Genomic DNA, 17644 nt, shown 5'->3' on the forward strand with positions numbered 1-17644 from the left:
TACAGAGAGGTATAGAGCACCCTGCAGCACTCACAGTTGAAGATGCCCGGTGGAGGGTGCTGGGTGACCACGGGGCAGTTCTCCTCATCGCTGTTGTCCCCACAGTTATTCAGCTGGTTGCAGATCAGCGAGCCCAGACGCAAACAATTCCCATTGGTGCAGTGGAACTTGCACTCTGTAGAGCCGGGGAAGGGAGGGTGGCGGGACAAATAGAGAGAGAAGAAACACTTCTTAGCACAACTGTTTCAAACATTTAGGTTTCTGAATAGAGCCGCGTTCACAGTCTGAAATAAGGGTGTAAGAAAATATCGATACACATGAGTATCGCGATATTATGTTTTGCGATACTGGATACATTTTCAATTCGATTTAATTTACCTCTTAAAAATCTGACAGCCCGCCGGCTGACCCAGCCGCTATAATGTCTTTCGCAGGTTGTAGCGGGCTCAGATTTAAAGCTAGATTGAAGATACTGGCATCATATGGAACTAGAAAATCTAAATCTATTGGTACCAACCATGTCATACTAGCTTGTCGTGAAGGAGGCTAAATAACGCTCTGAAGTTATGCTAAATTTTGCCGAGGACAGTACTACTAACACACATGGAACAGAAATTAGAACAAAAAAGGAGTTTTTACCCGGAAAGTTTTGGCAGCGCACCAGTTGTTAGTAGTCTTTTAGCCGAGTTAATCAAGCTCAATGGACAACGATTTGTCTTCAAACTATATGCCAACATTGTTAAACTGAAGTCCGGTATATCTGTGGATACGCTGCAAACACTTAATTTACGACGGCATCACCTGAATGTGACGAAACAAAAAAAGACTGAACGGCCACAGCTTTTTCAGACAGCCTCCCACTGCAGATTCCCACCGTGCAAAAGTAACTAATGAGAGTGTTTATCGCTGCGTATGCGACCATACTCATTTGTAAACAATACCGAATATGGTAAAAGTGTTTTGAGCCCTGCTACAATGTGCCTTCAGGTGTGTATTTCAGTCGGTCTGCTGAACCTGCCCTGTATAAATGAGCACAAGCTGCAGTTCAGTTCAGGATTTACCTACAGGTCAGAGTTGGTTATTTATTTCTTATTGACAATATGTCAGTAGTAAATTTTAGTGCCTTAACTGTTACAGTGAGAATTATGGCTGATGAGCCATTTGTATTTGAATATTTCTGCATACTGGGGTCCCTAAACAGTCTTAGAATTACATACATTGTGTATCACTGGAAAACTGAGTCTCTTGTGGATCCAATGAGTCCAACTGTATTCATGTGTGATGATATTAGTCCCCATAGTAGCCATTTTTCACTCAGATTTTATACATATGGTGTGTCTTTATACCAGTTTTCCTAAAATTAGATTTGAAAAAAATCGCAATATATCGCCTTGCTTACAGTATCGCAATATATCGCAATATATTGAATCGTTACCCCTGTATCGTGATACGTATCGTATCACCAGATTCTTGCCAATACACAGCCCTATAGTCTGAACATCTGTGTTGAAGAAAACATGCTGTACCTGATTTTCCACTTGCCTCCTAAGAGAACAAAAGCTTTTGTTTATTCAAGGTCTGTAAGTCTTTATTGCTTTTAAGGGAACGATACAATTGATTCATCTGCTCCTTTTTCTGTAGCTGAAACACTGGAGGACGTCGAATAGTGTTGAAAAAGTTGCACCCTTAAAAAACAAACAAACAATAATGGATCCAATAAAAAATTAAAAAATAACCATTTTGATAAAAACACGTTTACAAAGGTCCGCCCACATACTCACTGCAGTAGTTAATAGCACTGATCAACTGTACAGACATCAAAATGCTCAAATACTGGGCCGTTATCTGCGCCTCAGAATGTGGAAGGTCATGTGATAATGATTTTTTGTATTTTTTACCTGTAAGCTCCAACACAAAGCAGAGTTAATGTGTTGAGTTCACACAGAAACAAGGTCAGACAAAAAGTGGTTTCTCATTCAAAACAACAAATAAATAAACAGCTTTTCAAACGGGCCTTTGATGTGCCTCAGCCCCGAACCATAATGTGCTTCTGTCACAGTTATTACCAAAACGTTTCTTTCCCCCCCAAATATTAATAGGCCTGATTAGCACTATCAAGTGAAAAAAAAAAAAAAAAATACTTCAAACCTATAAATGTGAAAGTGAAAAACATATATATTCTGGAGGGAATAAATAATCATGCAGAACTTTAATCATAATAAGTGAAAATAGCAACAACAAAGTGTTTGATGCGGCGGAAAGCAAGGCCGCGTTGGTTTGATGTGTGTGGTTTGGTGCAGCCTTTCTCTGAGAGCTACACTCCCACTGAGCCCACCACGACGCCAGAAAGAGACGGAGTCTCTGCACAGATGAGAAAATAAATGGAACTTGAGTGACAAAAACCTCACACGCACAGTTATTTTGGCATTTCTGCCTTTATTTGACAGATGACAGTGTAGAAATGGGGGAGAGAGAGAGGTGTATGACATGCAACAAAGGTCCCAAGGCCGGAAACAAACCCATTCTAAAAATAGAGCATAAGAAGAAACTAAGTTTGTTTGGGTTTATGGTAGGGCTGGGACGATACACATATCTCTCAATTTAATACTATCACCAACTTGGGTGCCGTTTCGATATGTATTGCGATTCTACAAGAACTGCGATTCCGCCAGCGGGCCCGGCCGCTATTCTGTCTTTCAGAGGTCATAGAGGGCTCAGTTTATACTATATACTGATATCATATGAAACTAGAATGGCACTCGCAGAGCGCAGACCTGTTCATTTGGATAAAAACACATGTTTACAAAGGTACGCCCACATACTCACTGCAGTAGTTAATAGCACTGATCAACCGTACAGACATCAAAACGCTCAAATACCGGGCCTTTATCTGCGCCTCAGAATGTGCAAGGTCATGTGATATGATTTTTTGTATTTTTTACCTGTAAGCTCCAACACAAAGCAGAGTTAATGTGTCGAGTTCACACAGAAACAAGGTCAGACACTACATTGTCTCTCATCCCGTCATCTACCGCTTTTTTCTTTCTCACCGCGGACGGCCAGCAGCTCCCGTCCCACCTCGATGTCTCGCCGCACATACGTATCTCTCTGCTGTCTGAAGGAAGAAGGCGGGGTCATGCGTCATCAACGCATCATCAGTTACACTGCCCATGTGTTATACCCTGTGGTCTTAATGCTCAGGCTGATTTGACTCTTAAAAAAATCCTGAATCCGGATCGCTACCGAAATCTAATGGATTGTTCATTGTGCTACACCCCAACCCCTCCAAAAAATGTCATTAAAATCCATCGCAAACTTTTGGTGTAATCTTGCAAACAGACAGATAGATAGACAGACAGACAGACAGACAGATAGACAGATAGGCAGACAAACCAACGCCGGTGAAAACATAACCTCCTTCAAGGCCCTTGGCCCTTGGCCTTGAAGGAGGTAACTAGAAAACCTAAGGAATCCATTGGTACCAACCATGTCATGCTGTTGGTAAGGTCGCTAAATAACGCAAAATTTTGGCGAGGAAAAACTAGCACGGCCATTTTCAAAGGGGTCCTTTGACCTCTGACCTCAAGATATGTAAATGTAAATGGGTTCTATGGGTACCCACGAGTCTCCCCTTTACAGACATGTACCCACTTTATGATAATCACATGCAGTTTTGGGGCAAAATCTATGCAGTTTCTTGAATACAGAAAGGGTTTCCAGCCCCGGGTAGTGCCTGCAGTCTTCCATTCAGGTTAAACCCAGGGCAAAAAGTCCATCAAGCCCTCTGCGGCTCGTTAAGCTTATTGCTGTGAGTGCAGGCAATAATTGAAGGCGACTCAGATGAGCATATTAACATTTTTATCAACTCAGAGTTTCTCTTTTCTCTGTTACGGCAGCTGGACAGTTAGAGGATACTGTTGAGGGAGATTTTAGGGAGTAAATCAAAGTGAAACTGCAAAAACGAGGGGACATGTCCCCCTTGCCTTCCACCCTCAGTGGAAATTACACCTTGGCTATCTAGTCTGTGAACTGGCATTAGCTATGCAGTTTTCCCCAGGTGGTTCGGTAGCTTTGGAAGCAAGACAAGGTGCAACAAAAGACGGGTGTCCTTGTCTGTTGATAAAAGGGAAACTGTACTTGAACTGTACTGTAACTTGAATGCTAATGTGGCTCTTTTTGTGATGTGTCATGTCTGTTGTCTGGCTGTTGCTGTCACCCTCAGCCTTTAATGAAATGGTGACATTGCTGCTTTATGCAAATACATTTAAAATGAAATTATTTCATTAGCTTTTACGGCACTGATTGTATTCCTGTGTGCAAGGACTCAAAGGACCGGTTAGTCAAAAAGAAGAAGAAGTAATATCTAGGGCTGTCAAAATTAACGCAATAATAACGCGTTAACTCAAATTTCTTTAACGCAATAACACAACTTCCAATTACTTTCAAAGCTACAGTGAAGATACTGGCATCATATGAAACTAGAAAAAACCTAAGGAATCCATTGGTACCAATCATGTCATACTAGCTTATCGCGAAAGAGGCTCAATAACGCTCCAAACCTACGCTATATTTTGGCGAGGAAAAACTGGCATGGCCATTTTCAAAGGGAACCCTTGACCTCTGACCTCAAGATGACTTGAAATGGGTTCTATGGGTACCCACGAGTCTCCCCTTTACAGACATGCCCACTTTATGATAATCACATGCAGTTTGGGGCAAGTCATAGTCAAGTCAGCACACTGACACACTGACAGCTGTTGTTGCCTGTTGGGCTGCAGTTTACCATGTTATGATTTGAGCATATTTAATGCTAAATGCAGTACCTGTGAGGGTTTCTGGACAATATTTGTCATTGTTTTGTGTTGTTAATTGATTTCCAATAATAAATATATACATGCATTTGCATAAAGCAGCATATTTGTCCACTCATGTTGATAAGAGTATTAAATACTTGACAAATCTCCCTTTAAGGTACATTTTGAACAGATAAAATGTGTGATTAATTTGCGATTAATCATGATTAACTATTTTAATCGATTGACAGCCCTAGTCATATCTAGCCATTTAGATAGCTTGTGTTTTATTTGCAGAGTGTTTGAAATAACTGTTGCTGATTCTTTGTGCCCATCCCAATATAATGGAGGTAAATGGAATTTAATTTGTGGTTTCCTACAGCGTCATAGAAGGAACCCCTCAACAGGAAATGTGTTTTCCCAGGAACAATTTTCCTGGTTGCTCCACAAACCACACTGTCAACAGTTTGCACTGGTGTCCCTACCTTTAAATAAGAGTTCCCAATGAAAGCTGTTGACAGGTGTGTGGATTATTGGCAGCAACCGCATCGTTGTTTCTGCAACAAGACATTGTTTGAGTTTTTCACATTTCAGATTTCAACACTTACAGTCTGTGAATATCAGTCAGAGTGAAGCATTGTTTCATAATTAAGTGTGTGAAATGTGTGTGTGAATTATGCAATTATAATTGAGCCTAGCAACCCATTAGGTGTACTGTGTATTTACTTAACACTTGATATTCTGGAGGCCTCATCGTTCCCTCCTGAACAACGATGGAACAAACACCACTAACTGCTCTTCACTACAACATTAGTTTGAGCAAAGTCACAAAGTGGGCTCTAATTTATCACTGCCATCATAATTATTACTGTAATTAAAACTCACACAGACTTTAACAAATAATAATTGAGCGGAGGAGGCGGGTTCGTAACAGTGTTGTTGAAAAAGCTGCATGTCATCTCCATGGATATGAGTATTTTTTTATTTTTTTCTGAGAGACAAAAATAGTTTTATGATGCGGAGAGAAGAGAAAAAAAAACCCTCCTATAACAAAGGAAAATCAATCATGGAGCAAAAAGACTTCACAAGTGCCATGTGACATTAAAAAACAAGACACCAGGGAGGAAGCCAGAACTGGAAGGCTGGACTACCAATCCCAGGAGCCCCAGAAGTTTATGTCAACTGGCTTGTACCAACTTAAATTAAATCTTTGTTTGGGGGTACGCTCCGCTAAAGCATGACATGAGGGTCTTAGAGGAGTACTCCAGACATTTAGTATTGCACTTCCATAATACTGCGGGACTGATAAGAAACAGATTAACCTCTTTTACCCGACAGACCTGGTTCATTTATGTAATTCTAAGACTGTTTAGGGACCCCAGTATACAGAAATATTCAAATATACCATTTTAGAATAGGCGAAAATAACACATTTATACGGCATGCATAAAACTGCATGTTTTTTGTCCAAAACTGCATGTGATTATCATAAAGTGGGCATGTCTGTAAAGGGGAGACTCGTGGGTACCCATAGAACCCATTTTCATTCACATATCTGGAGGTCAGAGGTCAAGGGACCCTGTTGAAAATGGGCATTACAGTTTTTCCTTCTTAAAATTTAGCCCAACCTTGGAGCGTTATTTAGCCTCTTTACCTACAAGGTGGCATGACACAGCTGGTACCAATGGATTCCTTAGGTTTTATAGTTTAATATGCTATCTGTAGCTTCACTCTAGCTTTAAAAGTCTCAGAGGGTTAATCAACGCAAACAAACTCGTACCTGCACACACGACACAACGGCACACACACCAACAAACACCTCGTTCCTGGAGCGAGTCCTTTCGATTTGCTCGGCTGGCAGCGAGCGACCTAATGACACTGCACATTTTCCCCTCTTCCTCCCATAACAAGAACAGCTTGTTCTGCTCTTGTCTAGACAGTGGCGGGGGGTGGAGGGGGGTGGGGAAAGAAGGCAGGAACAGAGATCCGATTCAAAGAACAGACCAGCATGACCGTTCTTTGGAACGAGCCCTCTCCCCTTCTTCTGAGTGGCAATTAGTGAAGCCTCAGCGACTTGCTCAGCCTCTCCTCTCCTCTCACTGTCTTTCATTTTATCTCATCTATTACTCTGATCGCCTCCTCTCTGCCTCCTCTTTCAGTCTCATCTCCTCTTCTGTCTATCCTCTCCTCCCCGGCTCTCTATTACTCCCCCATCTTGTCTTCTTCCCCCCCTCCCCCATGTCCATCCTCTCACTTTGTGTCTTTGCTTTTAGTCTCCCATCTTCTGGCCATCCTCTGTCTCCTACGCTGCTCCTCTCTTTCTTCCTCTCCAGCAACACTCCCATTCAGCTGTCACATGAATTTGAAGCGAAGCTTTGAAATGTCGGAAAAAAATGCGAGACAACAGTAAACCGGTCTTCCCCTGGTGAATTATGCGCGTCGTGTGCGTCTGTGTTACAAACACAGGTTAATTAGCGAGACTCGAAAATGCCAGACAGAGCAGTGAGATGAATGATTTCCTCCAAGTTCTGCCAAGATCTGATCAGCAGATACTTAAATCTGAAGGATGAAGAAATGAGCAGGAAGCAAACAAAAGAACACCATTAAACAAGATCAGCTCTACTGTATGTGACAGTTTAAATGAAATTATATGAGAGGTCACAGTAGACAGATATTTTACAGACAGAAATGTCCCTATTCATTAGAAAAACGTATTTACTGCTGTTGAACGCTATTCCATCACAACAATATAAAACCTTGGCAGCATAAAAACCCTCACAGACAAAGTGGAGGTTATCTTTTCAAATCTGCCATTTCTATTTAGTCTTTTCATTTCATTCATTATGATATGCGAAATAAGTCACAATCAAATCTTGTATATTTTTAGAGCATCTTACGGATCAAAAGGCTTTAACATACGAGATAAAAGTGTAGCAAGACTCCGTCAATACTAACAAGTATATGCCTGAACTGTGTGTGGTCAGTGTTTGAATTTGTAGCTAAATTGTTCCACTAATAGTCAGTGGTCATGTCTATAATGTTAAATCAAGTGGTACATGTCCACCAGGTCCGGCAAGGACACAAGGGGACACGCTGCTCCACTCAACTGGCTGTTGAAGCGGCATACTTGCCAACCCTCCCTATTTTCCCAGGAGACAATTTTCATTGCCCTCTCCCGGTTTCCTCCCGGGGTCACAACTGTCCTGCATTTCTGTAGTAGCAGATCCTTTAAGTCCTGCAAGTTGCGAGGCGGGTCCTCCTCCGTGGTTCGGACTTGTTCGTCCAGCACATCCCGCAGATGCTCGATCGGATTGAGATCTGGAGAATTTGGGGGTCAAGTCAACACCTCGAACTCGTTGCCATCCACATGATGTAAAAGAAAACGTGATTCATCAGACCAGGCCACCTTCTTCCATTGCTCGGTGGTCCAGTTCGGATGCTCACGTGCCCATTGTAGGCGCTTTTTTGGCGGTGGACACGGGTCAGCATGGGCACCCTGACCGGTCTGCGGCTACGCAGCCCCATACGCAACAAACTGCGATGCACTGTGTGTTCTGACACCTTTCTATCGGACAAGCATGAACTTTTTCAGCAATTTGAGCTCCAGTAGCTCTTCTATTGGATCGGACAACACGGGCCAGTCTTCGCTCCCTTGCTCTTCCTTCCTTGGACCACTTTTGGTAGGTCCTGACCACTGCAGACCGGGAACATCCCACAAGAGCTGCAGTTTTGGAGATGTTCTGACCCAGTCGTCTAGCCATCACAATTTGGCCCTTGTCAAAGTCACTCACATCCTTATGCTTGCTCATTTTTTTTTGCTTCCAACACATCAACTTCAAGGACAAAATGTTCACTTGCTGTCTAATATATTCCACCCACTACCAAGTGCCATTGTAACGAGATAGCCAATGTTATTCACTTCACTTGACAGTGGTCATAATGTTATGGCTGATCGGTGTATATAAGCCCTACTGATTCCACCTGGACGACAATACAGCTACACCTAATGTCGGAAGAGATGCTCGTGACACAGCGTGCAGGTGTTTTCCATTATCTGGCTGATAGACGTGAAGTCCTGTTAGGTGGAGCTGTACTGGAAATTATAGGATTTCACCAAACCTCATGGTATTAATAGGCCCGTTTTAACAGAAGGCAATTAGCCACCTCACAGCAGGAAAAACACAGGTGTAAATAATACAATTAATGAATGATGGCTGAAGTCCATGTATCTGCTTCTGTTCTGGGTCCTAGTTTTGTGCATGCTGGCTCACTGGCATGGCTTACCTGAATAGAACAGAGGCATCATTAACGTTATTAGTAACTCTTGTGCTTTTCCTACCGAGACAAGTCAAAATACCTCCTGTAAGAATGATAATGGTCTCAATTTTCCTGTCCTAATGAAATGTTGCTGCAATCGAACCACGACAGAATGAGGGGATGTCAATCAAGTGCAGTCTGCACGCGCCCACGCAGTCCTGATGATGCAGGCAGAACAGGAGTTAGCATGCGTAGGGTTATAAACATAAACTGGCCAGCAGGCCATCAACAGCGGTACACGAGTTGTAAATTATACAGTGATCATTAACCTCAATTATTGTCATGGCATTCACTGCAGCCAAGCAGCGTCCCCTCCTTCCTCTGCTACTTCTATTATTTTGCCCTCCAGTTGTGTAAACAAACAGTAACTAGAATCACCGCCTCGCGGTTGTTTGCCTCCGCCAACCTGTCAAGTTGTAGTTGACATCCACGTCTATCCAAAACGTCATCACTTCATCATTTTATCTTGTTAGACAATTCTTGTGAAATTGTCATAATTAGCATTTGAATTCTTGTTACGACCAAGAATTCATATTGTGAGGTCACAGTGACCTTGACCTTTGGGCACAAAAATGGATGTTTGTGTCAAACTTGAGGAAATTCCGTCCAGGCATTCCTGAGATATCGCGAGACTGGGACGGACGTGAAATCATAGTGACCTTGAAGTTTGACCTTTGACTACCAAAATCCAATTTCTTCATACTTGAGTACAAGTGGATGTTTGTGCCAACAAACGACCCAATCCACGTAGAGTGGTGTTCAGGGTGAACGGACGGGTCAAACAAACACAGGACCTTCCCCCAGGAGACCGTTGTCTGTGTCCTATGTGAAGCCAACTAAAGGTTGACTTATTTGACCTTACTTTTGTGACGTTACGAGAGCTACAGGAATGAGTCCTAAAACCCAGAAATGAGTTAGCATTTTAGCACTTTCGGTTCACTCGTCTGGAAGTCAATGGGTTTTTGTAATGGGTTTATAGTTAGAAATAAGGCCTGTGGTTAACACAAGCTTAAGACAATTTAACGTTTTGTTCTACGACATAAAATACATAAATAAATACCCCACTTGTGAACTTTGAAGCCTTAATGTGTCTTAAAAAAGGCGGTTGCTAACAAGTGGCTACATGAGATGACTGAACGTCATCACGCCGACTCCTCCTCCTTTACAGCCTCGTCGCGTTTACTCATGTTCATGCGACCACGGTGTAGTTCATTTATAGCCTAACGTTAGCTCTTTACTTCTGCCGATTGCATTCACGCTTCAAAAATCATAAAAATGCTGTTCATTTGTGAAGATGATCTGACTGAACAACATCCCTATATGCTGTCAAACTTCACTTTCCCATTTTGTCCCTTCTTCTTCTCTCACACTCTTTCTTCACTGCTTCCTGTGCCTCTCCTCTTTTCCTGTCCGTCATTGCCTTTGACGTCAGTTTTGTCTGTCGACCTGTCTGCCTCGAGAGGCGAGCAAGGAAACAGTCTGCTCTGCCTGCAGAAACCAGACGGGAGGAGAAGGAGGAGGAGGAGAGGAAAGGAAAGGATGCAGAAAGAGCAGAAAGAGCAGAAAGAAGGACAGATGGCAGCGGCAACAATAGACAGGAAGCGGAAGAGAGGGAAGAAAGGGAAGTGGCAGCGAGGAGGAGGAGGAGGAGGAGTAGGAGGAGGAAGAGAGGATAGAGAACAGTGATGACGAGGATGGTGGTGATGATGATAAGATTGTGGGTGATGAGAGCTCTGAGGATGAAGGTGATAATGAGGATATGATAAGGAGCGAGAGGGAGGGACAGCAGGAGGAGATAGGGAGAGGAAGAGGAGGATTACGAGGCATGAGAGGAAGAGTAAAACTACATTTAAACCAAACTGGTCTGACCTCTCTATTATGACACCAGTGGAGCATTACAGGACGTGTGATATTGACTTTCAGCCGGCTCGTTCTCCGCAGAACTAACGTTTCACATCAAAGGTCTCAAAAGGGAATCTTTCCTTTCGAGGAAATGATTGCTGAGAGACAGAGGGAGGGCTTTTTTTTGTTATTGCTATTTCCTGTTACTTTCAACTCCCGCACTGTTCTCTAACAAGGAGAAACCAAATCCCACAGTGGGGAAGAAAAACTGCTCATGCAGACTCAGACAGAAAATGTGTGACGTGAATTGCACTTTGACTAGTGTGTGTGTGGTTGTGTGTGGTTGTGCCTGTGATATAACAAAGTGTTGCAGTCGTCGCTTGCCAGTGACAGACTGGGGGCCGGATACTTGTTTTTAGCAGTGTGAGAGTGTGTGTGTTTCTCAGTGTGTTTCTCGGTATGTGGCTACCAAAGTGTCCTTGGGCGTCCGATTGGATGTGTGTGTTTCTGTGCGTGTGTGAGTAAAGGAGAGGCAGCGGGCTGTTGTTGCTGCAGTCACAGCTCTCAGACCAGCAGCGTTAGAACTAGAGATTAAGGCTGGGACAATTCATACTTGTGTGCCGATTCGATATGTATTGCGATTTTCACGTATTGCGATTCGATATTACGATTTATTACGATTTTTGTTGTTTTTACTAGACCATGGGAAAAAGTTAAATCATACACTTCTAGGGACTTTTGCTTTGGAAAATATCTAAATTAATACAGTAAGAATGTTTGATTTTCAGCATGTATGTAGTCAGAGATGTCCTGAAGTCAAATATATCAGTCATTGTCAGGAATTATTTATTACTTTTTTTTGCCAGCAATCCAAAAATCAAAGAATAAAGACATTTCCCTCAAAAATTACTAGTATTTTCTTTTTAATTTATAAGGGACATGTAATGTTTTATATTTCTGGTGAATATAATCCAATCAATCTTATTTCCATATATGTATATTATATATACAGTTCCCTTTGTTAACACTTTATTTTGAAAACCGGACGTAGTCACACGTGTATACTTCCTCTAACTTCTCCAAGTCCGTCGCTAGCTCTCCCGTCAGCTCTGTTCTCTTTATACATCCATGGTCAGCTCCATCGGGGCTGTTTAAATGCATTTAACATAACTGTCAGTATATGGGTGCTCTACAGTTGTAACGTCGGCCCATTTGACCATGGAGATGAGAGTGACGGCCGGCTTGACCGCACGTTACCGCGATACGATAACGTTTCCTGTCCATGACAGAGTTAGGACAATACACCTATCCCTCGATTCGCACTTGGGTGCCGATTCGATATGTATTGCAATTTTTAAGTACAATGATTCTACAAGTGTTGCGATTCGATATTACGATTTATTGCGTTAACTTTTTTAATACTAGACCATGGGATAAAGTTGAATCATACACTTCTAGAGACTTTTACTTTGGAAAATATCTAAATAAATACAGTAAAAATGTTGCTTGCTTGACCGCACGTTACGATAACGTTTCCTGTCCATGACAGAGTTAGCATGCAGCTTTAGCCGTGATGTCTAGCTCTGCTTTTCCTGCAATGTGTGAAACCCAAATTGTTTCCGTACTTTACTGGATGTGTAGTGTTTACCACTTTGGATTTAACATGTGAGGGTGCAGGTCATATCCACGCGGACCCTTATAAACTTTATCGTTTCGGCTCGCTGTGGTTTGTTTTGGTTGAAGGACACGGAACGGATATGACGTCACGTTACTCAGACTACAACAATAAAAGCACTAACTTCCTTCTACCTCCGCATAGACTCAAATGAAGCAAATATATTGATTCTGGCTTTAAAAAAATCGTTAAAAAAAATCAGAATCGACCAAGTAAATTGCAATCTCTGCATCTCTAATTATAACACAGTAGAAAAAGAGGCTGTTTATAGCGTAACATGCTGAGGCACACTGCTAATAGAGTTCAACCTGTATGAAGAAACATGGACCCCTCCACATCCAAGTGTTAATTCTCAGTAAGTCTATTTCACCATCACAGCAGCCGGCCTGCAAGACTCCCAGTATTGATTTTCCATGTGGAGAAAACTGATTATACTGAGTCATTTTATCATTCGAATGAAGTGCTGACATTAATGTTGGTACTAAGACTTAAAGTGATATTTCAACGGGGGTTGAGGATGAATGTCTTTACATTATCCTCCTCTCACCAAGACTTGTCCAATCTGTTTTATCATATGAGACATCCTGGAGTCATTTAACCTTGATCTTAAAAGGATTTTTAGCTCGCAGCATGGCTGTACAGATGGCTTTAGTTCAGACAGAAATATCTTGACAAATAACGCATAGATAAGCACAAAATTTGGTACAGACCTTCAGAGTTCCCAGAAGATGAATTCTAAAGACTTTGGTTTATCCCCTGACTTATCATGTAGTGCCACCAGCAGGTCAAAGCTTTCATTCATCCCGTGAAATATCTCCACATACTAGTAGCATGGATACAGAATCTGGTTCAGACACACAAAGTTCATAAAAGGATGAGTTTGTTGATCCCTTAACTTTTCATATAGCGTCATCGAAGGTCAATATTTCTATGTATAAATACTTTGGTTTGACCCAGTATCACAAAACTAACAGCAGCCTCATATGCCTCATCTTTGGTGTTAGCCATTTGCATGAATCATGTCATCAAATGTTAGCACCATCCACAACACCAAATCGGGCCAGGGGGTGTAAAAGTGTGTGTGTGTGTGTGTGTTCCCCACTTCCGACCCCTTCCGGCATCCTTGCTTGGACCATACCAATCTTTGAACCCGGCCTTCATTTCGATCTCAGCCATACTTGCCAAACTTGAGACCTTAAAAAAAGGGAGGATTTCAAAACCAAAGCGGGGGGTATGGGTTGCCTCCCCCAGAATGATTTGTTTCCTGCAACACCAGCTCAGACTCTCTTAAGGTGGGCTGTTAAGGTGGACCAGCTATGCTCCTATAAGTGACAAGCTGCTCCTCTGAGTTTTGCTCAGCTTTTTACCTATTTTTTAATATTTCTTTTAACCGTTTAACTGCTAACATTAATCGGTTAAAATTCGTAATGTCAGTTAACGGTTAATTATTAACATAATGCACATGCACACACATTAAAATGCTGCCACACACTGCAGATTAGCGAGGAACAGGGTTCTGCATTTTCCATGGTAACTGTGAGTTGTCAGACTGTTGTCCCCTCGGTCTCCATCACTCTCCCTTTCCCTGCTCTCTGCTCTCTCTCTGCCCTCCAGCCTGCATCCTTGATATGAGGCGAGCAGCAGCTTTGCAGGGCGGTATGGTAATAAATGTGTTGCAGATGCGTCTGCGAGCCATGAAGGATTGGGGCATCTTTCCAACCTGCTGCCTCTCCGCCTCCACTCCTCTTTTTTCTTTCACCTTTCCTCTCTCCTCCTCTTTTCTCTCCTCCCCTCTTTTACGCCTGTCCTCTTTTTGACTCCCCTCCTCACTCCCTCTCTCCCCTTGTCTTATCATCTTCTCTTTTTTTATCCCCTAATTTCTTCTCCCCCCCCCTGTCTCCCCTCACCCCTCTCTCCTCCTTCCCTCCCCTCTCTGGCTCTACCAGGATAATTAAGCATGTCAGAGTTGTGCTGACTTGGCACAATTGACACCCATAGCGAAGGAGAGAGAGAGAGAGAGAGAAACGGTGACAGAAAGAGGGAGAGAAGTAGAGAGAGACCTTCAGGCTGTGTCTCCTTTCTGCAGTCCAGACAGTGCATCACTGCTGTTCTTCAGTGTGAGTGTGTGTGTGTGTGTTCTGGCCAGGAAGTGAATGTACTTGTGTATGCCTCCAGGAGATGCAGTCACGCTATATGGCAGCAAAGTTACACTGTGTTTTAACCCTCTCTTTGTCTCGGGGCCTCCTGCTGGCCTGGCAGCACACGCTGGACACTTCATGTGGATTTCCTCACATGTGAAGCAATGCACGGGAGGGAAGAAGGTCACTCTCGTCTTCCTGGTCACTTTGGCCCTGTTCAGACGTTGGCAGTAACATGCGTCCTGAGTGATCCCAACACAAGTGGACTGCTCTGTGTTCACACTTGGCATTAGAATGCGTCTCCACATGCGTCTCCAGTGACCACTTGTGATCCGGTCTTTCTCCCCCGCTCTATATGCAAATAAACACGTATAGCCTAGTAAACACATGGCTAATACAGCAGACGTTATGATGGAATATTACAGTAATGTCAGTAATAATATCCTACATATTTGCGAATTCGGGTACATTTTAGGAACATTTTATTAACATCAAAATAAAAGGTTATTGTAATGGCGGAACATGGGGACCTCTACAGCGCCGACAGCGCCGCCTTTGCCAGGCAACAGCGGGGTACAGAGCTTCAGAGAGCCGGGGATGAGAGAGAGCGAGTGGGTGGACGGGCTGTGTAAAGCCCCGGAACAAAAAACACCGACACATCTCCGACAGTGAGATAATAATGCATTTTGCGTGCCTAGTCTGATAGTCTGCAGATATGTAGCCTATAGATAAGATATATTTGAATAAAATACAGTTGTACCGACAGATTACAGCAGAGCACAGAGGCCGTTTCCATGCTGCGAGGCAGACAGGCGCTCACGTCTGACGTTCCATTCACATGAGGAGCGCAGAGACCCGCAGATCCCAGCAGGACATCAGTTGAGTAGGCGGTCCTTAATGAGTCACTACACACAATTATTTTTCACTTATGGTCTGCGCTCTCCAAGTGCCCTTCTAGTTTGATAGTGTTTTCATTGTGAACTCATTGAATTGTTACTTGTTTAGAGATGTTTATCACCCTGACTGGGTTGGACGGTTAATCACAGCGGCCATCATAGAGCATGTTGATATATATATATATACAGGTGTGGTATCCATTTTTAAACCTGACAAAGATCCAACTGTGATGTAAATGTGTTGGTTTGGAGTCAGCGTGTGCTGGTGCTACTCTTTTTTTTACCAATGTTGATTTCCAATAACCTTCACGCTCCTTTTAATACACCCAAGTAAAACACCATGAATGCGAGAGACTGTCTAATTGCTGCCATGTTATCCCCAGTTGTACGATTATTCGCATCAAGAACTACAAGGACAAGCAAAATACAAAAACAAAGTTGCTGGAGAGAGATCAGGCAAGCAGTGTGGTGCACCCAGAAGGAGGCCATGACTGCATGCTTCAGTCAATACTTTGAAGCCCATGTTGCTCCAAGACCATTTTTTAATTGATATGTTAGTTGACTGCTGGCGTATAATTCAGACACCAGTAAAATTAGCTCCTACTTTTAACTTGGTCTGGTCTCTTTAGTTGCCATGGTCACATGACAAGCAAACACAGAGAGCTGTGTGCATCCACCGGCGGACACTGCTGCTGCCATCACTGTATGTCTGTCATCGCGTTTACGTTGGAAACAATGCAGTCTGCAGCAGCATCCGCTCTCTGTGTGAATGCACCCTTGAGGATGGACACAATGCGATGTGGTGAGAAATGCTGAATGTGAAGAAAACGGTTTGTTTACCATGAAAAGCCCCTTTAAGTAGACCTATTGAGATTTTGAGTTAGTCTTTTAAGGGAGGCAGAGAAAAGCAGCTGGGACAAACATCAACGTTTCAAACAACATGGAACAATGTGAAATGCTTAGGTATATCTGAATCCTCTGTTGTTATAGAGATGAATGTAAGAATAAGCAACAGGGTAAAATCGGATTGATCACAGCACACAGTTGTGTCAGCACATTGAGATTTTGAGTGATTTCAAAAGTACTTTCAAGGATTCTAAAACAATTTCTTGGCAGTTGTAGAGTTAAAAATATATGGATATAATCGGATGACGTCACGGTGACTACGTCCACTTCTTATAAAAGTGAATTGTAACCTTTTTGGTCGCCTAAAAATGTCTCATTCAGCATTTGTTTGTTTTTAGCTCCACCATCTCATGTCTTTTTCTGGTTGCAAAAAAACAAGATGGCAACAGTCAAAAACCATGATGGAGACGGCCAAAAACCAAGATGGCGACGGCCAAAAACCAAGATGGCGACGGCCAAAAACCAAGATAGCGACGGCCAAAAACCAAGATGGCAACAGTCAAAGACCAAGATGGCGACGACCAAAAACCAAGTTAGCAACGGCCAAAAACCAAGATGGCGGCAACCAAGAAAACAAGATGGCAACAATCAAAAACCAAGATGGTGATGGCCAAAATGCCAAACTCAAGGCTTCAAAACGTCAGTCCACAAACCAATGGGTGACGTCACGGTGACTACGTCCACTTCTTATAGACAGTCTATGGTCCTTACGTCAGGGTCGAGGTCAGTGGAGCGTAAGAGCAGGATCATTTCCTCCCTATGGAGGTCAAATGTTACAAGCCAAACCGTTAATTTGGTCTTTTGTTCAGCCCTTTCCCTGGTGTCTAACCAGCATGTAGGTGCAACCTGTCAGTTCTCCTTTCTGTCTCTGCTCAGAACATAATGTTCACTTCAACATCATGTGATGATGAATTTTTCTTTTTGCGAAGGGATGACGAGGATCGTGCCCAGGCTCCTCTGATTTGTTTTGTTGTTTTTTTTTACCATGGATCAAATCAAATTCCTTGTCTGCGCTTTTCCTCCAAGGCTGAACCCACATTTGTTTTGTGCTTTTATTCTCACTCTTTATCACTCAAT

At 42.8% G+C, this 17644-nt stretch overlaps 1 protein-coding gene across 2 annotated transcripts in view; it reads right to left on the reverse strand.

Annotated features, from left to right (window-relative positions):
- ldlrad4b (low density lipoprotein receptor class A domain containing 4b) overlaps window positions 1–17644 on the reverse strand; it is a 220495-nt gene that overhangs the window by 108352 nt on the left and 94499 nt on the right. Inside the window, exons 1-2 of one of the 2 annotated variants that reach the window (XM_037783660.1) lie at window positions 2943–3113; window positions 35–175 (exon numbers count right to left, since the gene is read on the reverse strand). Coding sequence is in view for 1 of the 2 variants with exons in the window: in XM_037783658.1 (XP_037639586.1) it covers window positions 35–175 (141 nt within the window). In the remaining variant the exon portion in view is untranslated. Of the gene's footprint in view, window positions 1–34; window positions 176–2942; window positions 3114–17644 lie in introns of those variants that run through there. The other variant, XM_037783658.1, reaches the window with a different exon arrangement.

This window comes from Sebastes umbrosus, chromosome 11 (genome assembly GCF_015220745.1).
Source record: "Sebastes umbrosus isolate fSebUmb1 chromosome 11, fSebUmb1.pri, whole genome shotgun sequence".
Lineage (NCBI taxonomy): Eukaryota > Metazoa > Chordata > Actinopteri > Perciformes > Sebastidae > Sebastes > Sebastes umbrosus.